Genomic DNA, 23,493 nt, shown 5'->3' with positions numbered 1-23,493 from the left:
ACCAGACTAGCTTCATTGTTAAATCCATCATGAAATATGTTTTGACATTGCATGTTCTTTTTTGTGTTTGCAGATGTTAATGAATTTTTCTCTAAATTCAGGAAAAAAAATCTTATGTTTTAATCACGACATTGTTGATTCTAAACCACATTAGTTGCCTCATTAAATGTTAATGGTCTATTTCACCCTTTATTCTTTCATTAAATGCAAGGTTTTAAATAACCAGCTAAGGTGTTTAGCGGTAGGGCTACCGTTATGGCATTTAGCGAGCTGTAGCTGGCAGTTAGCAGGCTATATCCAGTTTTAACGGGCTAAATACCATAGCGACTGCCTTCCTAGCAGCTACAACCGTATATAGCGCATCTATAGACAGCTATATAAACCCGGGCAAATATCACATGCATGTATAATCAAACGCAAGCATAAGCTTTTGTTACAATAATTAAGGTCTCTACATATAGGCATGCCCTCTTAAGGGTCTAAGTGCTCTTGCTTATCGCCTTGTCCTCTTGACTCGCACCAAAGAATTGTTTTTTCACGAAAACGGCAATGCCGATGAAGACAATACCACACACTAACACTTTTCTACGCCTGCAAACAAATCAAACATGCGTAATCAGTATGATGCACTAAAAAGGGAATTATTAGGATGTGTGTGTTGATAAGTTACCTGTCACGCTTGATATTCTCTCGCATCACATCTTCGAGTCGCTTTAAACTAATAAGCTGTTTATCATAGATTTGGTCTAATTTGTCGAAGTTCTTGGAGATCCGTTCTAGTACGGTTGCTGCCGGCCGTATGATCTGCAACACATGTGGAGTTTGGTTTTATTAGAATTCTGATGTACAACCGTTAGTGCAGATTGTTGTGCATGTATGTAGGTACATATTAAGGCTTACCCAAACGCATGTGTTTATGTCTTTTCAAATTTAGTAGCGCTGCTACTCTTTATTCCAAAATACAGGTCATTTTAGTTCTATTTGAGCCAAACTTCTTTAATTTTTACCAAATATATTAACATTTGTAATACCAACTAAACCCACTAATAATACACATTCAGTAGTGGATTTAATTAACAAAAATGATTTAATTCGTGTAGGTGTTGCACAATTTTCTATAAAATCGGTCACAGACAGATAAGTTTGACTTAACAGACAACTAAAACAATCTCCATTAATTGAGATGGGTATGCATACAACTGTCAGGGGAGAAACATTAAGTTTGCAATCTAGCTATTAATTAAGGGTCTACTAATCATCATATACGTAGTTTCATAAAATGAGGAAAACACCATGTAAATGGGTGCTCCCTCCATTCCGGATTATCGATCTCTTCATTCTAAATTATAGGTTATTTTGATTTTTTCATATATATAATTTTAATTATGTATCCAGACGTAGCATTATTTATCTAGTATATGTATTGTAAAAACTATTAATCTAGAAAAATCGGAACAACTTATAATTCGAAACGTGGGGAGTAGTATATATGTTTCAAGTACATCGTTTATTTTTTGTGGTAGATGGCTAAACGGTCCTCTGTTGGGAAATTCAAGCAAGCATTCTAAGATCAAGCATCAGTAGAAGAGGCCGGGCGCATGAACGAGCGCGACACAACAAAGCATCGAAGAGGAAGCAATCCATCGGCTACGTATGTACCTTGTTCAGCTCGGCCTTGATGAGTGATGACGACGCCGTCGGAGCTGTAGAGCCGGCGCGGGGTAATGTTCTCCACCGGCGGCGACCGGCGCATCAACTGGGGCTGCTGCTTCCCGAGGAGCTCGTCGTTCCACTGCTGCTTCCCGAGGAGCTCGTGCGGGAACGACGAGGAAGGTCGCCGGAGCACGCTGCCGGCCAACCGGCGGAGCACCGCCGCTGCCGCCATGCTTACTGCTGCCCTGCCAGATAATGTAGCTAGGGGGCCAGCCATCTCGTGCATAAATAGGAGCACGACCGATCAAACTTGATTGGAGTGGTGACGGGGTTGGGGTCGGGGTCGGATAACGTCGTCTTTAGGTATCCGATCGGATCGAGTCGTCAGCGCGTCCTGGCCGCCGGTTGGAGAACTACGTATATCATCTCGACGCACAGCCAGAAAAAGAAAGGCGCCAAAGGAATGATGGAGCAACAAATGATCTAGCTGAGCTGCTATATGAAACTCAGATACTTTAAGCTCTACCTCCAGCACATGCCATACGAGGGTACCACATCTGCTTAAGAGACCTCAAAAATGGCAAATCATCTCCAAAATATAACCACAGCAATGCCAAATTCCATGGGGGTTTGTTTGTCTACAAGTGTTAAGGACATTTAGTGATCGAGGCTCAACTGCATGCTGCTGGCTTCGCCAGCTCCTGAACACAGATCAGTGGCTGTCACTCTGATCTTCCGCTTCATCGATGAGTTACCTGCAGCACTTGGACAAGAAGCAAGAGATCAACAGATTGTCTCGAGAAATAAACCAGAGACCATAGCCAGAATATGTATATATGGCATCAACGTATCTCCTAAACATTTTAATTCGCTGCAAACCTGCAACAGTTCAAATACACACTGAATAAATTTAAAAAATGCAACCACGGCGCTTGTTCATCCAAACAAAACATGGGCAGAACCAATAAATCAATATTCCAAGATGCAAAACCAGTCAGCACATTTTCTCTGAAATTGCTGAAGATCTCGTTACGTGGGTTGGAGCAGGGCTGGATATCGAGCCAGTTGGCTCGGCTCGGCCCAGCTCGAGCTGGCTCGGCTCAACTCGTAGAGGACAGGAGGCAGGCCACAGCCAGCGATAAGGCGGACGAGCCCGTCCAAATGTTAATGAATGGTAAGATTTTCTAACGATCCCAGCTGAGTCAATAATGAGTCGTGCCGTGCCGGGCAAGCTAGCGTGCCACGAGTTTCTTTATCCAGTTCTAATTGGAGCCATGCAGCAACTCTAGTCTGAACCATTTACGTACTCAGGCTCCAGATCTAACTTAAAGTTTGCAATCAAAGCATCAAAAGTTCAAAAGACAAATTCAGAAGAAATATTAAAAAACACAGACCTCTTTGATTTGCAGGTCCATCGCCTCTTTGAAAAGCCCAACTTTCTTGTACAGAACCTTCAGTATGTATCTCCACTGATCATACTGAAAGTTTTGATATTCGAGGTAATTTCCAATGTGAGCAGCGCTCTGAAAGAAAAAAAATACAGCATATGGAAATTGGAACTAAGCATACATGTTTGAGAAATTGAGCATAAAACCATAAGCAAACTAATTAACTTCATTAGAGCTAACAAGGAGAGCAAATGTTTTCGCATTGTTAGTTCCATACTCACACGTTGATGACGAACATTAAGCAACATAATTGGACTTCATGAAAGGCCTGTTTCAGCCTCCACTCGTCCACTGGTTAATTCCACTTCATTCAGCAGCTTAAGAAGATCACTGATATCCTGCAAAGACACAAAGTTATTTAGGCAGTGAGAAGATCTTTTAACATGCTAAATGTGATGCTCAAGGTAGCTCATTGAGACATTAACTCATGTATGCTACATCTGCTAATACACATGGTAAGATAACTAGCAAGCTATAATGAAGAGGGCAATTTGTAGCTAGATGTACATGACCCTTGTTGCCGGATCTACTGAAGTTTGCAGCCATGGCCTCTTTGTACACAAATTGTTGATGATTGTTTCTTCGTTTTTCATTCAATTTTGGTCTTTTGACCGTATTGTACTCTGTTTTCTATCTATAATGCAAAGGCAGAGTACCTACCATTCATCATGAAAAAAGAGTTAACCAGCAGCCCAAACTGATCCCGTTCAGCTCACTTTTCTCAACAACAGGAAGAGACATGTAATAAAAATATAACCAGATAAAATATTGATTGAACATCTTACAGGTTTCAGTTGTGTCATTCTAGCAAATCGTTGACCCTGATCTAGATTTCAGTCACTAATGGGGAAAGACATGCAACCAGAAGTTAAACATGTGATTGGGTCATCCCTTACCTTAGCTGGTGGGGGTGGGTGTTGCCTCCTGGGGGCTTAACATTCATGGATCAGTAGAGGAGGCAGACAAGCAGCTGCGTTCAGAAGGCATCCAGCCACAGCCCCTCGAGTGCATCTGATCATTCTAAGAGTACAGATTCTTGCAAACACATAATATTACGTGTTTATTTGTCCACTGAAAAGAAGTCTCCCAAATGCAAGTCAACAAGGAGTGTAAATAAAAAACAATAATATATGGACATCACCGTAAACCCAGCAAAAATTCTGGGTGGAAGATGGTATCACTATTTATTAACACCTTACTAACAAAATGCATTGGCGTTAATGTGTACAGCTCACATAAATCCACACAAAGCCCTCCCTTCAACCTGATCTTACATTCAGTTCAGTGCAGAACAATAAGCAACCAAAGGAACAGCCAAAAAGCATTGATCACAAATCACTTTATTAAATTAAACCTTTCAATACCATAGAACATCTAAGGCACTACATCACTCCACTTCCAAAAGAAACTGAGAGTTCACACAAGTTAAATTGCACCTCCCAATTTTCCTGCTCTCGAATCAGTCAGCTCTGTACATAATTATAAAGGGCAACCAGAAGGAACGAGACAGGTATAGACACAACCCATGGTGTAAGGTCTATCGCTCCGCGACGCCTGGAGGTTAAAGAAAGAAATTTAGTTAGGGCAACCAGAGGTAAACAGTTTGAATATATATATATATATACTGACCAAATAAGTGCTTCCTTACTTATTATTTTCTTCCATCTGAACCTCGATTTGTTTAAGCAAACGAGATTGTTCGTCCAAGCCAGCTGAAATTTTATCGAACTTTGTTGATATTCGTTGGTAAATGTCTTCTGTCTTCTTGTTGGTGAGACTTTTCTGTTCGATGGTGCTCCTTGAACGCTGCACAAGTATGAAGAATATATTTGTGTCAAAATTGCAGAAGTATGAAAAAATAGAGCCGCGTCAAAATTTCAGAGTATAACGATGCCCACATTTTGATGTGCATACTGAGTCCTCCAGTTTCAAATGCTCAGATTATTCAGGCAACTCCAGGCACACCTTTTCCTTTTACACCCATCTAGCACTTGCACTTGTAATCATTTTTATCATCAACAATCAACAACTTATAATCAATTTTTCACCTAAGTCATTGCATACACGTATGTTTAAACAAGACAAGAGTTTTACAACGTCTGTCTCTAGTTTACAATCAATCACAGGCGAAGTCAGGATATACTCTGTAAAATAAAAGGCGCAGCAGCCACCTCTGGCCACCCCTTCCGACCCCGTGCAAACCTAATCCTAACCCAAACCTAACACCATGTGCCCTAGCTGCAGAAGAGCAAGACAACAAGGAGCCGCGGACCTGAACATTGACAATTTCAGTGGAATCGAAGTCCAGTAAAGCCCAAAGGCTAATAACATTAATAAACTTTCTGAAGATAAGGCTGCAGGTAACGTGGATCAACAGGTCGCACGAGTAGACCTACTATTCCTGGCCCGAATCGAGGAACCCATGGGTCACAGCTCGCCAGTTCGCCCACCTTGACATGCATGCCCTAACCAGTGGAGACCCCAGAGGGAACACCAGGAGGGGGGACTGAATACCTCGGTGGGCACGGAGCTGCTGAGCAGGCGCGTGCTGGGGCTCAGGTCCCCAACGATGGCGCGCCGTCCCAGCAGGCACCCCGACTGCTCCAGGGGCTGCAGGAGGCGCAGCGAGCGGGCGGCGGAGCGGAGAATCGCCGCCGACGCCATGGGAGAGAAGTGGAGTGGAGACGAATCGATGGAGGGGAGAAGGCGAAGATGACATCAGCCAGACCAGCGGGCCTCGGCCTTGTGGGCTTGCAGAGGCCCAAGTATCTTGGGCCTTTCCTTCGGCTACATATTTGGATTGTGTGCTGTTTAAATATTTTGATTGTTCCTCTCAAAATAAAATATTTTGATTGTATGCAACATGAACTTTTGAATTGCATACATTTAAAATATTGGAGGCATTGCCTTTGGGAATCCTTTCTTGCATTCTAGTTGTTGGTATGGTAGTGTAGGGTACTTAAGATTAAGTTGGGCGTTGTAATTGTTGTGGCATGCATATATATTTTGTCATGTCTTTTTTCTATTTTCTTAAAGTTTATAGGTTGTGTGCAGCCTAGCTATGCAAAAAACTGGGATGGATCTTAGTATGACTGTGTCACCTTTATAATTGTCTAAGGTCAGGATGCAGGTTTCTTTGGATTGACCCAATGACCCATTACCCAAAATTTAAAGATCGGTGTAAATACCCATTGGGCCGGTCCAAATAAATTTAGTGTCTAGTGATGCCAAACTCATTGGGTCTATTGGGTAATCCACGATGAGATTGAAACCTCATGCACCTGGATGCGCGGCGGCGGCGGCGGCGGCGTGCAGATTGGCTCAGAGCGCGGCGGCCGGGGACGCCAGGTCCGACCCCTCCTCGCCGTTCCAGAGCACGACGGCCGCGCCTGTGAGCTCACTGGCGGTGGCCGTGAGCAAGTCAGCCAGGGGCGCAGCGGCCGCAGATAGGTCGGCCATGAGCGCGGCGGCCGGGGATGCCAAGTCCGGCCCCTCCTCCCCGTCCCAGACCACGATGGCTGCACCCACGCCCACAGCCGTGGTGGAGGATGGCGGCAGCCACCTCAGTGCCGGCTTGCCGATGCAAGCGTCCGCTCTTCTCCCAGCCAAGAACATCCTTCCTCGATCCAGGCTGCTGTGAGGTCCCTAGTCGTCGTCCGCGGGTGATTCTAGATCCCTTCTAACTTTCTCTCAGATCTGTCCATGTTGCCAGCTTGTCCGCAGGTATATTTTTGATTGAGGCAGCAAAGTCGTTGCCAGCTTGTTGTGTGACTGAAGCTAAAAGTCATTGACAACAAGAAAATAAATTTATTAATATAATTTCTGGGTAACCCAATGGGTTTTGGGTAACCCAGTGTTTATTTTTTTGGGTCAACCCAATAAGCTAATAATTTCCATCGGTTTGAGTGGGTTGGGCACTGGTTGACCCAAAACTAACACACTTGCATCCTGAGTCTAAAGTGTTAGAGCCTCCCTTATTGGAAAGAAAATAGCCCAAATTACTCCCCTCATGCCTCAAGTATAGAAAAAGTCTGAATACTCCCTAAACTATTTTTTGGTTCAAATTACCCCACAACTATGCCAATTAGTTCAATTCACCCCCTTCGATGTTGATCCGGCGGCCCAGATTGAAGCTTGTACTGTTTGCATGAAGAGATTGATTTGCTCCTGATATGTTCCCTATAGATTTTCAAATGGGCCAAGCACGATGGGCGGCCCGAGGCCCGGCCCTAAAAAGCACGGCACTAATCCGGCCCAGGCACGATCGATCGGGACGCGGGCTGGCTCGGCACGATGGGTGTTAGTGCCTAGGCCGCCACCTCGGCCCATACTCTAGCCCGAAGCATGGCACGATAATGGGTCGGCCTGATAGCGGCCCGTGGCATTCAATGGCCCAGTAGTCCACCTCCCCTTCCCTCTTCCCCTTTCACATATAAAATAATCAAGCCCTAATTCCTACCCTCTCTTCTTTCTCCCCACCCCAGCCGCCCCTCCCTCTCCTCCAATCCTCCACATGCATGACGCCAGCCTCTGGCTAGCGTGCGCCATGGTCCAGCGCTCACGCCGGCCATCGCCTCTCCCGGGCAGCACATGAGACGGCCGTTGCCCACCCCAGCCACACCGCCTCCTGCTTCTGGGCGCCCCCCCTCGGCCGCCACCACCTTCGGCCCCCACGCGGCGTGCACCCTGACTGGCGCCTGCCCCGGCTGCCGCCCGCCCCGGTAGCCGCCGCCTTCGGCCCACCCTCGCCCCGGCGTGGCGCCTGCCCTGGCCATCGCTTGAGGCCTGGGATGGGCCGCTAGAGCCCGATGGGCAAGTCGGGCTGCCGTGCCGGCCCGGCTGTATAAAAAGGCCTTAGTGTCGGGCTTGGGCTGCCAGTTCGGCCCGATGGCCCGATGAGCTCGGCACTATCAGGTCCGCTGGTCTGATAGTGCCGAGCCAGTTCGGGTCGGGCCACACCGGGCTAGGGCCGGGCGGCCCATTTGGAAATCTATAATGTTCCCTAACAAGATTTGTCCTTTTTATTTATCCATGTACAAGTGGAGTGTTAAGTTCAAACTTTGTAGGGAGATAGTGGACATCATAAATTATTTTTAAAAATATATTATAAATATATCATGCAGATTTTTAGATTGAGGAGAAACCGGCCTCGATCTCTCACAGTTGAGTCTGTAGCCAAAAGGACAGTAATGTAGTACGCAGACTGCTTTAAACTCACGCTACACCTTCAGTCTAAGATTAAACCTTAGACGAAAACTGAAACAAACATATTGTATGCACAGGATGATATCTTTGGTGAAATGAAAACATGAAAAAAGAAGCACATCAGATCCTAAAACAGCATAAAAGATTGTCAGAGAAAGTTAATCTCCGTAGTTGCTACATTACCACGAGAACTGAGAGTCCCGCGTGCCGTCGTCTGATATTATAAGGCAACATCAACATGAATATATATAGGGTGATTAATTTGATCCAGATCCAGATCGAGATGCAGCTGATGAGGTCATCATTAGTCATTGTTCGTTACATCAGCTGGCAGCGGTACTACATGAAGGCTTAGTTCGGTTGACTTGAATCGTGGCTTGCTAATAAACTTCCATGTTTATGTATTGCAAATCGTATGACTGTCATGACTGGACAGTCAAGCCAACGGTGAAGACGTCAAGTAGAGAATACGTGTACGGGTGATTAGACTGACCATTGGGTCCCGCTTGCAGTGTAATGCTTGAGGCATATTTGTGAGGTGCGGTGAACACCTGAAACATTATTGTAATTCTGAAAATAGAAATAGAGCTCTGCTCCTCGATGGCCAGGGTCCTCGCCCGGCCTCGAACCCTACCAAATCTGTGAATTGCTTGTTGATTCTCACGTTACTGGATCTCCAGTAGCCACGGGTGCTACAAGTGGTATCAGATTCAGCGATTCTCGGTGCGCCGCCACCCGCTTCGTCGCCACAATCCCGTTGTTGGCCGGATTCACATCCACGGCGAGCCGACCTGCTCCGCCGGATTCCGACCGGAATTCCGGCGTCCACGCCCCGCCTGCGACCTCCAGTCGTTGGCGTCCACCGCCACTCGCCGGTTAGCCGTTCCGGCGCCGTCACCCACAAATTTTTTCGCCGCGCCGCTTAGGTTAGTTGAGGGATCGGATTCCTCGATCTTGGGATCCCGGCGACGGTTGGGTACTACAGGATCTGCGTCACGAGCGTAGTGTCGAACAACTCGACACGAGTTCATCGGCTCCAGTGTCAGACTACGGCATTCTGTCGGTTTAGCGACGCTTCTCGGGCCTCTTGAGGTAACATCAAATCGAGTCGCCGTTGCTTTACTTCCGGTGTAGTCAACACGGCGCCGCCTAAGCCCTCCGCGCAGACCCAGATTCTCCTCACCCAAATGGAGGAGCGCTCACGAGTAGAAGATGAGAATTGGGAAAGTGTTATGGAAAGTCTAGATCTGTTGTTTGCCAAGGTTGGTGCTGTTGAAAATCATCAGGAGAAGATAGAGGCCAAGTTTGATGTGTCAACAAAATTGCTAGAACAGATGCTGCTCGATCAACAAACTTTGGCCAAGCAAATGGAAGCCACTGGCAATGCGGTTGCCCAGCTAACCCTCAATCAGATGAGAAATCGTCAGGAACGACCACCAAGCCCACAATCCAGTGACAGTAATGAAGACATTGGATTCCAACAACGCCGTCAGTATACTGCCGCAGGTGGAGGCTCAGGACGTGCAGGAATGCCACCACACCGAGTTCCCCACAGAGATAGAGGAGGTCACATGGAGCAAGGGCGCTCTAAAACTTTTGTGCCGAAGATGCAGTTTCCTACATTTGTTGGTGACAATCCATACATTTGGAAGGATAAGTGTGAGGACTACTTCAAAATCTTTAACTTACCAGAGACTATGTGGCCTACAATTGCATCTATGCATATGGATGACAAGGCAGCTAAGTGGTTGAAGGTGTATGTAGCGAAAATGGCCTCTCATGCCATATTTCAATATAATGTTTTGGCGATTGATGACACACACAACACTTGGACTAATGTGATTGTTAAGATGACTATTCTCAGGCTTTTAGGTTCAAGTGATGACAAAGAGAAGAGAGGCGTAGCAAGGCCCGAAGGGCCGCCCCTACGGGGGTTCCGCTACACGATTAGCGGACGGGGGTCGAGGGGGAGCCGCCCCTCGCGGGTCTCAGGACAGCGCCCTGAAAGCTCTTCGGTTCAAGGGACAAGGATTGAGGTATTTTGCTATCATCGGTTAAACCGACGTAGGGCAAAATGAACTCACCGGTGCAATCACAGAGAAGGTCTACGGGCTAGGGTTTTACACCGGATGAACCGACGCTATGGAAGTTATATACGTCGGTGCATTGGCAGATGAAGACCGAGGAAAATACCTACACCGGTTGAACTGACGATGCATCGGTCAATTGCATCGGTTCAGTTGTCCAGAGAGGTGGTTTTTGGAGGAACGTGAAGAAGTTACACTCACCGGTTAAACCGATGCTAATATTACATACACCGGTTGATTACATCGGTTAAACCGGCGATACACCGGTTGATTACATCGGTTAAACCGGCGATACACCGGTTGATTGATAACGGCTAGTTTTTCAAATAGTAGTTTACATACACCGGTTGAACCGATGATGGCTTTTGGGGTACGTCGGATTAACCGGCGTTACGCAGTTTTCTGGCAGCTTTTTTCCAACGGCTATATTTGCTTATGCTGCCTATATATACCCCCAAGGCCGTGTCATTTGATAGTGCTGGAGTTCAAGGAAGTATACAAGAGCCAAAGATCATCTCCAACCACCATAGAGCTTCATTGTACATCATATAGGCTTAAGCACACTTGTTAGAGTGCTTAGTGCTTGATTAGGGATTAGTTCTTGCGAGAGCTCCCTTGAGAGAAGTCTTGCTGCGGCAAGCAAACACTTGTACTCGTCGTGTGACCCTCCTACTTGGTGTGGAGAGGCAACGACACTTTGTGCGGGGAAGGAGACCCCTCTTGGTGAGAAGCTCCGATAGTGAAGACGGTGCCGTGGTGACGCTTCGAGATAGACGGTGGTGGTGACCTCGTCTTGGTGACTTGGTGGCACTTAGCCTTTGCTTGCCGGGTGCCTTGGTGGCCAACGCAAGACGGTGATCAAGCGAAGAGACTCGGCATCACACTTGTTCGTGTTGGACAAGTGGCCGTGGACGTAGGGAGGGACTTTGGTGTCCTAACCGAACCACGTTAAATCGTGTGTCTTGGTGTCTTCACGGGAGTTTGCATATCCTCTCCCTTACCGCTTTACTTACCGCATTACGTTTCCACATTTACTCTTTCTTGCTTACCTTTACTTTCCTAGTTAGTTTGATTAGGATTGGCTATAGGTTGCAAGGCTTTTGGGGTAAGTAGAGGGTAGCATAGATAAACTTTAGTCATAACTAGCATGTGTAGGACGTGTTAGGTTTATCTTATGCAATTAGATTGAGCCCTAGGTTAAAAAGCGATTAGCGACCCTATTCACCCCCTCCCCCTCTAGGGTCGGACACCCCGGTGATCCTTACAGTGTATAAGCTGAAGCATGGTTTAGAGGATTGGGCAACTTTCATTGCTGCAGTGGAACAGAAATTTGGCACTAATGATTATAGGGAATCAATAACCCAACTTTTGGAGCTCCAACAACTGTCCACACTGAATCAGTATATTTCCACCTTTGAAGACCTCCAGTATCAACTGACTATGCACAACAGTGAGTTGGGAGAGTTGTTCTTTGTCATACAATTTTTAAGGGGTTTGAAGCCAGAGATAGGGAATGTGGTGCAATCTCAAATACCTGATACATTGGAAAGAGCTATGCTGTTAGCTAGAATCCAACAGTAGGTGATAGAGAAAGGAAAAACCAAATGGACCAAACCTAGTACCTGCTATAAAGCAACTGCTCCTGCTCTCAAGAATGATTCCAAAGGCAATGGGCAACTCAGTCCTTTGTGGAAAGAAAGACAAACCAGGGACTACTTAAAAGCCAATGGGCTCTGCTTCTACTGTAGAGAGCCATTTGATGCTAACCATCTGAAAACCTGCACAAAAAGGCCACAACAGCAGTTGAATGCATTGGCACTAAATGGGTTGGATGCAGTGTTGACAGATGAGGTGCTTCAACAATTAGATATAGAGGACAACCTATCTTCTGACTTCTGCCAACTATCTCTCAATGCTCTAGCTGGAACAGCACAAGGAGAGGCATTAGTAGTGAGAGCACTTCTGCAAAACAAAGTCATGTTGATCTTAGTAGATAGTGGTAGCTCTCACAGCTTCATCAGCAAGTCATTAGTGCAAAATCTACAAATACCAACAATACTTATGTCCCCACAGCAAGTTAGATTGGCAAATGGTAACATCTTGGTGACAAATCAGTGGGTCTCTCAGTTACCAAGGTGGTGTGAGGGTTATACTGTGTGCACTGACATGAAAGTGCTTGATATGCCAGCATATGATGCCATCCTTGGATATGACTGGTTGAAAGCTAACAGTCCTATGCAATGTAACTGGGCTGACAAGACTCTAGAGTTTCATCACAAAGGCCAACAGGTGATCTTGCAAGGAATACAACCCAATATCTCCACCATACCAGAGGTGTCTGTCACTCAAGTGAACAAGTGGGTTCAGGGCAATGATATTTGGGCCATAGCAGTGGTGGAGAGTGTGCCTCAAGAAGAACCTGCAAACCATACTGTAGAAATACAACAATTGCTCCGCAAATATCAGGATGTGTTCACAGAACCACAACATCTGCCTCCCCATAGATTCTATGACCATCAAATTCCCCTCATTCTTGGGTCAGTTCCTGTAAATTCCAGGCCATACAAATACTCTCCACACCATAAGGATGAAATTGAGAAGCAGGTCAAACAGTTGTTGACTGCAGGGTTAATAACTCCTAGTTGTAGTCCCTTTGCCAGCCCTGTACTACTAGTTCTCAAGAAAGATGGCTCTTGGAGATTTTGTGTAGATTACAGGAAGCTGAATGACATCACAGTCAAGAATAGATTCCCTATGCCTTTGATTGATGAGATCTTGGATGAGTTAGCTGGCACCAAATTTTTCACTAAACTAGACATGAGGTCAGGCTACCATCAAGTGAGGATGAAACCAGAAGACGAATTTAAAACAGCATTCAAAACACATCAAGGGCACTATCAATTCAGAGTCATGCCTTTCGGATTAGCAAATGCACCAGCCACTTTCCAATGCATTATGAATGAAGTTTTGGCTCCCTTCTTGAGAAAATTTGTCATGGTATTTTTGGATGACATTTTGATCTACAGTCCTGACCTGCAAACACATCTTCATCATCTTGCCTTGGTATTGGACAAGCTCAGAGAACATCACTTGTACATGAAGCCTAGTAAGTGTTCCTTTGCTCAGAATACACTAGAATACTTGGGCCACATTATATCAGATTAGGGGGTAGCCACTGACCCCACTAAGATAGAAGCAATGCTCAAATGGCCAACTCCTACTACAGTCACAGCCTTAAGAGGATTTCTATGTTTGACTGGGTATTACAGGAAATTTGTTCCCCACTATGGATTATTAGCTCAACCACTTACTCAGCTATTGAGAAAGAAACAGTTTATCTGGTCTGAGACAGCACAACAAGCTTTTGACCAGCTCAAACATGCCATGGCCCATACTCCTGTGCTGACCTTGCCTGACTTCAAGGAGCAATTTGTAGTAGAAACAGATGCTTCAGACATTGGTATTGGAGCGGTACTCATGCAAAAGGGTCAACCTATAGCTTATCTGAGCAAGGCATTGGCTCAACATCACAAGCATCTTTCCATCTATGAGAAAGAATTTTTGGCTCTAATCATGGCAGTGGACAAATGGAGACAATACTTACAGCATCAGCAGTTTGTGATCAGGACAGACCACAAAAGTCTGACTTATCTCACAGAGCAAAATCTACACTCTAACATGCAAAGAAGGGCAATGCATAGACTAATGGGACTCCAATTTCAGGTAGTCTACAGACAAGGCAAGGAAAATGTGGCAGCTGATGCTTTGTCAAGGGTAGGTCATTTGTTGGCAATCCAAGCAGTGTCTTCTGTTCAACCAATGTGGATCCAAGAGTTAATCAATTCCTACACCACTGATCCCTTAGCACAGCAGTTGTTGGCCCAGCTAGCTCTTCACAGTCCTGATGAACATGGCTACAGTCTCGACAAGGGCCTGATTAAATTCAAGAACAAGATTTGGGTAGCCCAAAATTCTGCACTACAGACCAAACTCATCACTGCTTTACATTCCAGTGCCATAGGAGGTCATTCCGGGGTTCAGGCCACATATCAAAGAATACACAGACTATTTCATTGGAAAGGTCTCAAATCAGCAATGGAAGACTTTGTGAAGCAGTGCCAAATCTGCCAACAGGCTAAACACATGAACACCCATCCTGCAGGCCTCTTGCAACCACTACCAATTCCAGATGGAGCTTGGCAGGATTTATCCATGGACTTCATAGAAGGATTGCCAAAATCTGAAGGGTATGATGTCATAATGGTTATAGTAGATCGATTTACCAAGTATGCTCACTTTATTCCTATTAAGCACCCTTTCACAGCACCTACTATAGCTAGAACAGTGTTTGACAATGTGGTTAAATTGCATGGATTACCAAAAACCATAGTTTTTGATAGAGATAAGATTTTCACAAGTGCATTTTGGAAAGAACTGTTTGCTCTATTGGGGACATGTCTCATTTTCAGTTCTGCCTAGCACCCACAAATAGATGGACAGACTAAGAGGGTTAATCAGTGCCTTGAAATGTACTTAAGATGTGTGGTATATGACACTCCCAAGAAATGGAAGTCCCTGTTGGCACAAGCTGAGTTCTGGTACAATTCTTCCTTCCACTCATCCTTAGGGTGTTCCCCATTCCATGCATTTTATGGCTATGATCAAAACTTTGGTGCTACACCAGCAGTAGCCACAACAACATCCAGTACAGTGGCACAAACAGTTCAAGAACTAAAGAACCAGAACATGTGGCTGAAAGAACATCTGTCCAAAGCACAAAACAAAATGAAACTAGCTGCTGACAAGCAAAGGATGGACAGAGAATTTCATGAAGGAGATCAAGTTCTGTTGAAGCTACAACCCTATGCTCAGTCCTCCTTGGTCAACAGACCATACCCAAAGTTAGCCTTTAAGTACTTTGGACCATTCATAGTGCTAGAACGCATTGGGCGTGTGGCTTACCACCTAGATCTACCAGACCACAGTCAGATACATCCGGTGTTTCATGTTTCTCAACTGAAACCTTTTTTGCCTAACTATACTCCTGTGTTTTCTGAATTACCTAAAGTTGCAGACCTGGATGCCCAAAATCTTCGTCCAGAGGCGGTGTTGGATCGCAGGCTGGTCAAGAAGGGAGGCAAGGCTGTCCCTCAAGCGCTGATCAAGTGGAGCACACTACCTGCAACTATGGCTACCTGGGAAGACTGGTATGTACTACAGAGTCGATTTCCTGGAGCTCTTGCTGGAGGACCAGCAAGTTCTTGAGGAGGGGGAGATGTCATGACTGGACAGTCAAGCCAACGGTGAAGATGTCAAGTAGAGAATACGTGTACGGGTGATTAGACTGACCAGTGGGTCCCGCTTTCAGTGTAATGCTTGAGGCATATTTGTGAGGTGCGGTGAACACCTGAAACATTATTGTAATTCTGAAAGCAGAAATAGAGCTCTGCTCCTCGATGGCCATGGTCCTCGCCCGGCCTCGAACCCTACCAAATCTGTGAATTGCTTGTTGATTCTCACATTACTGGATCTCCAGTAGCCACGGGTGCTACAATGACCGGACGGAACCCACGCACAGGTTCCTTGCTGCAAACGATATATATTGGGTTTTCAGACATGGGATCATCAACTAGCATTGTAGATCCAATCCACCATGAGCACTATATATACTCCTGCTCCAAGTCAGAGATTCCGCAAAGCTAATTATGCTAAAATGCAGACCTTACATGTGGTTTGATCCAGATCGTACGAACGAAGACTTAACAAGATAGGCCAGTAAGTATATACGGAAAGACTTTCCCAAAGTCCGAATATAAGAAATGGAGTTGGCTCCACGACTCAAGTTATCAGTTGAGAACTACTCATGCATGCAGATCTAATAATGTCAGAATAGAAAGAAAAAATGACATGTTTTTGCTCGTTCATTGGATTCCTTTCCTGCGATGCAGAGGGTGTGGAAACTTCTATTTAAGATCACGACGATCAGTTGCGAGAAACACCAACTCAGCTTTTCAGAGCAGCATCCAGCAGCAGCGCTAGCTAGCTTTCTCAGGTCAGGTCTGGCTCTACTAGGAGTACCTTTCTCCTAGTAGTAATTGATCGAAATGGTTTCCATTTGTGAATGTAAGCTAAGCTGGTTACTTGGTATTTGTTGTCAGTGCAGCAGGGGGAGGGGCCTGAGCTGGACCATCGTCATCATCTCTGGAGTTGAAAACTGTTTTCCATGGCCCCACCACAGTATGCTTGAGACTTCAATTACCTTATTAATTAGTATACACTTTTTAGAGTATAAATTCCATTTTGGACAATCTATTTCTAATTTGTTAGTTTGAACCACATTTTGAACTGAATATTTGACTTTGAACCGTAACAGAAAATAGTTGGTCAAAATCAAGGTTTTAAATCTCTCGCTGTGACACCCTAGGTGTCTGTGCAGTAGAATTGCATTTATTTTATGCATCATGTGTTTATTTTACTTGATCAAGGACCTTATTGCAAAATTATAAGGTCAAATGTGTAATTATGATTTAATGTAAGGTCTTTTATATAGATTAATTTGAATAGGGAGAGCAAATATTGCTTTTGTGGAGGGTTTATTTGAAAAATTCAGTGTAATCATTACATGGCAGAAAATTTTACTCTTAAGTCTGAATTTGAGGTGAATTTGCAATGGAAAAGACAAAAGTCCATTAAATTCAAAATCCTTCCTTTGTTTTCAAAATAACTCTTTAACCTTTAGTCAAATCAATTTTTGCACAACATCAAAGTTGTAGATCTTGAAAAGTTGAACAACTTTCATGTTGGGTACTTGTTCATTTGAGCCCTAGTTTAGAAGTTATTTTTGGTTTATAGTGGGACCCCTGAAATTTTTGGATTTTGCAAAGAGGTCCAAACTCTTTCTTCCACCTCTCTCCCTCTCTGCTTCAGCGCCGCCGGCGCTGAGCGCCGCCGTCCGCCGCCTCACGTGGCACCTCCGCAGCCTCTGGACCCACTTCCCCTTGCGCTGTACCCCTCCTCCCCTCGCCACGTCGCCCCAGCGAGCTCTGCGGCTGCCACCTCGCCGCCGCCGTGGCCAGCGCAGCGCAGAACCCCAGCACCCCAACTCGCGTGCGCCCCAGCACCTGGAGGAGCCCCGCATCCTTTTCTGAAAATTATTGAGCTAGTGTCAAAATTATTACTTCAGTTTTATGCCTAGATAAATTCTGAAAAATTTATGAGGTGTTCATAATCATGTGAAGCTTATTTTGAAAAATTTTGAGCTTCATAAGTTCTGTAGTTTGTTCTGTAGAATTTTATCTTGCTCTAGGTGTAGTCTGAATAACTGTTTTATTCTGATTAATTGGTGGCATGAAATGGAATGAATTTTATAGGGTAGATTGCTCTCTATATTTACTATTTGAAGTAATTTTACTAAAGTTAGATACTGTTTGTATACTGAGTTACTCAATTCTTTGCAAACCATGATTTATATGCTATATAAACTAACTAACACTTACATTGTAAGTTTAATCAAATTGTCTTGTGAGGTTAATCATATTGTTTTGTGTAGTAGCCAATGTTAAATAACTACTCTATAAATGATTGCCCATATACTTAGTTATGTTTGTTATCTTTTAAATTGCAACTTTATTGTGAAGCGTGTGTTTATAATACCGTTTCTTGCATCACAGATAGATACGACTGTTTTATCGAACGGGACGTACGAGCTGATCCCAGAGTCTGAATAAGGTGATCAAGAGGCCCAGCTGAATGCCACTGTACTAACTGAAGACCCGGACCAAAGTTCGGAAGAGCCCAATGCTGTTTTAGCTAGCGACTACCGAGGAGGCAAGCCCCGGACATAACCCAGTATTTCAAATTATTACAATTTATCGTTATTATTTACTTGTGCATTTACAGTTCTTAGGATTTGAATTGAAACCCTAGATGCATGATCCTAGGAACCTATGTACTGAACACTAGACCTGAGTTCGAATAATTGCTAAGCTTATAGGACCGGTAAAAGTCGAGTGATTGCCTGTCACTCGCGAGCTCTATAGGAATTGCTTGTTTACTTTCTGCTATCAATATAAGGACGACAGACGGGGTCGTGTTCGATATCATGACCTTGGGTGAGACCCCGTCTGTGTTGATGAATTCTGCTAAGGTCGCGGTGTGTGGTAGCGATGGTCAAGTTTTTGAACGTACTAGCCACATGCCGTAAATGTGGTACGCGGTAAGCCTAGTAGCCGATTGGACCGGGGAGTGGATATACCTTTCACTCTCTCTTAGAGATAGGTTTTATTTATGTTTATGTTGCGCAACACCACGGGTGCAGGGACGAGGTTGGTGCCCTGTAGTCGGGGAGAGTGACCCTATCCACAAGCCGGAAAGACAGGTAAACTGTTGTTTGGGAACGAACCGACGGTGTTCCAAACGTGTGTGTTAGGTCTGCCGGGCCAGGTTAACAAAATTCGATTCGAATCGTCTGCTACTCACGGTTTGGGACTGCTTGATCCCTTTGCCACACAGAGTAATAAGAGCAACATTATTATGATCAATCTTGATGTTTGACTAAAGTTCTACCATGGTTGGATAGGATTAGTTGCTTACATAGAATGGATAATCAACTAGAATATGGAAAGCTAAAATGTGAAGTAAGGACCTACTCTTTATTGCTTTTCAGCAAAAAGGAAACCAGAACCCTACAAAACCCTGCATAGTCTAGCTAGGTGGGCTAAGTATACCCGTTGACGGTTAAGTCTTGCTGAGTATTAGAATATTCAGCCTTGCTGTTGAAACCTTTTTCAGGTATGAGTTTTGAGGACCAGATCGCTAGTCTGTCTTGGCCCTGCTCTTTGCCTCCTGGCAGGTCCGTAGAATGGGATCCGTCTTGGACCGGCAATGACCCTGATGAGTGATACCTTGCTTGGGCTAGCTTGGTATACTTTTGCGATGTGTTGTAGCCGTCGTGTTTTCTTTCCGCTGCTTTCCAACTCTGAACTTAAACTTATGGCTTGTTTAAGGTTTTACTAAGTTTGGATCTGTAATAAGTACTTTGAAACTTGTTGTAATAAATACTATGCCTGTGTTGTAAAATATGTATGGTTGTAATATCTCTGGACTCGCCTTCATGCGTGGTATGCTTGTTTGATCCGAGAACCGGTGGTTGTATCGGGATGTTATCCGACAGACCAAGAATTGTTCCGTTTGAAGTGCGTTTGTGTCGGTGTTGCCTTTATGGTGATGGCCAGCGCACTTGAGCCGGGATAATTCAGGTGGTTCTGCCACAGCTGGTATCAGAGCTACAAGTGTACACCAGAGGTGTTGGAACCTTAAAAATCAATTTCTGTATTAAATTTGACCAACAATGTATTTCTAAAAACTACGTTGGTTTCGTTAAGGGTTATGCATAGAATGTAAAGTCCTAGGAAATTTACGGGAGTTACTAGGTGGCTATCTATTTATGGTTTATGTATATCTGACTTCCAGCACTTTACATTTTTGTCAAACCATACTCACAAGCAACCCTTAATTTCTGTAACGACGCATCTATGTTAAGGTAAGAAGGTAAGGATCCTCAGTCAGCTGAGGGAGTCTAACCTTCCCGTCGGTGATGCGAGCCGAACGCTGCCCTCAAGCAGTGGCCTACTTGAGGTGCTACCAATATATCAACTATTAGTTGACTATATTGGGAGTAAAGTGTACTCAGTCAGCTGAGGGAGTCTGACCTTTCCGTCGGCGATGCGAACCGAACGCTGCGCTCAAGCAGTGGCCTACTTGAGCTACTGCCAATATACCGACCATCGGTCGATTATATTGGGAGTAAAGAAACTTGTGAATACGCTATCTCAGTGGCGTATGTTAACGTTGGCCATACGACGGAAATTGTATGGCTGTCGCTTCTATAGTGAGCGGTAATGTATGTGAACGCTTTCATGAGTGCTGGCATGAAAGGTTCAATGTATATATGTATTCTGTCAATTTTCTGCAGGTACACTAACCACGATTCGATAAGTTAAGAACGGTTAGAATTTATTGACTAGATATAATAGGGAGAGACGTATTTATGTTATGCCACCGTACTAACCGCGTAAGCCCAATAATAGTTGGCAATTGTTTATCTTGTGAGGGCGAATTGGTCATGCATGCATAGTGTGAATATGTTTGATTTGATTCCTAGAATTTGAAATTGTGACATGAGCCTTTTTAAGGAATTTCTAGTATGGATCTTCATGGATATGTATTAGTATGCTTAAAATCATAAGTTGAGTTTAAACTTGATATTAGGAGCATGTTTGTAGAAACATTTAGATTTCCTTGGATAAAAAGATGGATTTAAGTCATGCCTTTATCCTTAGCCCCATCTTGATGTTCTAATGATCTTTTCGTTCCAAAGAATCTCAAATGATGAACCAGTACCAATTGTGGTTGTTTACCTCCTGAGTTTGTGAAATCGTATAATCTTTTGAATCAGAATCACATTTTTCTGCAGTCTTCTTAAAAGCTTTATTTGAGAAGTCTTGAGATAATTATATAACTCACATTTGAATCTTTTTGATTTAGATGGTGGACTGTCACAATGTCTTTTGGGATGAGGATGGATGTGCTCATACTGATTGCCTGTACTGGGAGGGCTTTCCAAGGATTTTGTGGGATACGCTTGTAGCGAAAATGGCCTCTCATGCCATATTTCAATATAATGTTTTGGCGATTGATGACACACACAACACTTGGACTAATGTGATTGTTAAGATGACTATTCTCAGGTTTTTAGGTTCAAGTGATGACAAAGAGAAGAGAGGCGTAGCAAGGCCCGAAGGGCCACCCCTCGCGGGTCTCAGGGCAGCGCCCTGAAACCTCTTCGGTCCAAAAGACAAGAATCGAAGAGACTGTGAAGAAATTCAATACACCAGTTGAACCGACGTTAAGGAAAAGACACTCACCGGTGTAATTGTCCAGAAGCTGGAAACTGAAGATACACTCACCGGATTAACCGACATTGAAGAAAATGCATACGTCGGTGCATTGCCAAACGAAGACCGATGAAAATACATACACCGGTTGAACCGACGATGCATCGGTCAATTGCATCGGTTCAGTTGTCCAGAGAGGTGGTTTTTGGAGGAACGTGAAAAAGTTACAATCACCGATTAAACCGACGCTAATTTTACATACACCGGTTGATTGCATCGGTTAAACCGGCGATACACCGGTTAATTGCTAACGGCTAGTTTTTCACGTAGCAGTTTACATACACCGGTTAAACCGATGATGGCTTTTGGGGTACGTCGGATTAACCGGCGTTACGCAGTTTTTTGGCAGCTTTTCTCCAACGGCTATATTTGCTTGTGCTGCCTATATATACCCCTAAGGCCGGGTCATTTGAGAGTGCTGGAGTTCAAGGAAGTATACAAGAGCTAAAGATCATCTCCAACCACCATAGAGCTTCATTGTACATCATATAGGCTTAAGCACACTTGTGAGAGTGCTTAGTGCTTGTTTAGGCTTAGTTCTTGAGAGAACTAGCTTGAGAGAAAGTCTTGCTGCGGCAAGCAACTTGTGTACTCGTCGTGTGACCCTCCGACTTGGTGTGGAGTGGCAACGACACTTTGTGCGGGGAAGGAGGCCCCTACTTGGTGTTAAAGCTCCAAGATAGTGAAGACGGTGCCGTGGTGACGCTTCGAGATAGACGGTGGCGGTGACCTCGTCTTTGTGACTTGGCGTCACTTAGCCTTTGCTTGTCGGGAGCCTTGGAGGCGTGGCAAGACGGTGATCAAGCGAAGAGACTCGGCATCCCACTTGTTCTTTGTGAGCAAGTGGCCGTGGACGTAGGGAGGGACTTTGGTGTCCTAACCGAACCACGTTAAATCGTGTGTCTTGGTGTCTTCACGGGAGTTTGCATATCCTCTCCCTTACCGCTTTACTTACCGCATTACGTTTCCGCATTTACTCTTTCTTGCTTACCTTTACTTTCCTAGTTAGTTTGATTAGGATTGGCTATAGGTTGCAAGTCTTTTGGGGTAAGTAGAGGGTAGCATAGATAAACCTTAGTCATAACTAGCATGTGTAGGATGTGTTAGGTTTATCTTATGCAATTAGATTGAGCACTAGGATAGAAAAGCGATTAGCGACCCTATTCACCCCCTCCCCCTCTAGGGTCGGACACCCCGGTGATCCTTACAACGCTCCGTATTTTCCACTACCCAGACCCACCCCGGTACAAGGGACGACAGTTTTTTGAGGATGGAGTTCAGAAGAGCAGAGTCACCATGACCATTCCTCAGCACCCCACCTTGGCTTGGCCGCCTATTGAGATTGAGGTGGTTGGATATCGTCTTGTGGATACTTTTGAGACAGCAGCTCTCAAAGCTATCACTACCTTCTGTGAGCATCATCCCGATGAAGTAGCCGCTTATCCTATTGGCTTGTTTCCGACAGTCAGTGCTGGCAACGCAGAGTGGCTCTTCAGGATCACCCACTTTGGACACTTAGTTGGAGACGTAGCTGAGGAGACTGTCCAGGAGGTGATCAGGTATATGAATGCCCTGTCCCACTATCAGATCCTTCAGCAGAGGCACATGGATCAGGTGATGGACTTGGCCCAGACTTTTCAGCGAGGTCTTAGTTTGAGAGACACTCAGATTCAGGGGCTTAATGAGGCTGTTGCTGGGAGAGATCACGCCATTGCACAGTTTGAGCTTCAGGTTCTGGAGCATGGTGCTGAGATAGTGCAGCGCAACACGGTGATTGCTTTTCTTTAGGAGCAGGTTCATGAGCTCCAAGTGGATCTGGATGATGCTATGGCCCATATTGGTATGCTCCATGAGCAGCCAATACCCCCTGTTGTTCCAGCCGAGCCTGCAGCAGCAGAAGAAGACCCAGAGGAGATTGAGGGAGTTTCTGAGATAGATTCCGAGCACGCGCTTGCCGAGCCTAACCCTCAGCCGGACGACTCTTCCTCCAGCAGTGCTTCCTCTGTGGGCAACCTCGACGACTTCTAGGCATCTTAGGATAGTCCTAGGTAGCATGTGATCTTCCTTGTTGTAGTATATGTAAATAAGTATGGAGATGTTGTAAAATAGCCCTAGGAAGGAGTACCACTTGTTGTAGCATATGTG

The 23,493-nt window shown here is 44.9% G+C and overlaps 1 protein-coding gene across 3 annotated transcripts; it reads right to left on the bottom strand.

Moving 5' to 3' along the window:
- Positions 1-392: 392 nt before the first annotated feature.
- On the bottom strand, positions 393-5,837 carry LOC120645242. Of its 3 annotated transcripts, XR_005664187.1 has the most exons (7): positions 5,000-5,587; positions 4,750-4,907; positions 3,998-4,655; positions 3,323-3,439; positions 3,048-3,176; positions 671-804; positions 393-591 (listed from the first exon to the last, which is right to left on the bottom strand). XR_005664187.1 is itself a non-coding variant. In XM_039922043.1 (3 exons), the coding sequence occupies exons 1-3, from the start codon at positions 5,763-5,765 to the stop codon at positions 4,565-4,567; spliced, it is 399 nt and encodes a 132-aa protein (XP_039777977.1). In that variant the 5' UTR covers positions 5,766-5,837; the 3' UTR covers positions 4,260-4,564. The 3 variants fall into 3 exon arrangements, 2 of the variants coding, with proteins under 2 accessions (XP_039777977.1, XP_039777978.1); XM_039922043.1 differs by lacking the exons at positions 393-591; positions 671-804; positions 3,048-3,176; positions 3,323-3,439; positions 5,000-5,587 and adding an exon at positions 5,616-5,837 and having other exon boundaries at positions 4,260-4,655; XM_039922044.1 differs by lacking the exons at positions 393-591; positions 671-804; positions 3,048-3,176; positions 3,323-3,439; positions 5,000-5,587 and adding an exon at positions 5,616-5,837 and having other exon boundaries at positions 4,260-4,655; positions 4,773-4,907.
- Between the last annotated feature and the right edge of the window lie 17,656 nt (positions 5,838-23,493).

Source organism: Panicum virgatum, chromosome 8K, assembly GCF_016808335.1.
Source record: "Panicum virgatum strain AP13 chromosome 8K, P.virgatum_v5, whole genome shotgun sequence".
Taxonomy (NCBI): domain Eukaryota; kingdom Viridiplantae; phylum Streptophyta; class Magnoliopsida; order Poales; family Poaceae; genus Panicum; species Panicum virgatum.
This window is presented reverse-complemented; position numbering and strand designations above follow the sequence as displayed.

Coding starts and splice junctions, on each gene's coding strand:
- LOC120645242 (XM_039922043.1), bottom strand. CDS start 5,765: ATGGCGTCGGCGGCGATTCTCCGCTCCGCCGCCCGCTCGCTGCGCCTC. Junction 4,908..5,615: donor GCAGCTCCGTGCCCACCGAG/GTATTCAGTCCC, acceptor ATACTTGTGCAG/CGTTCAAGGAGCACCATCGA. Junction 4,656..4,749: donor CAGATGGAAGAAAATAATAA/GTAAGGAAGCAC, acceptor TTTAACCTCCAG/GCGTCGCGGAGCGATAGACC.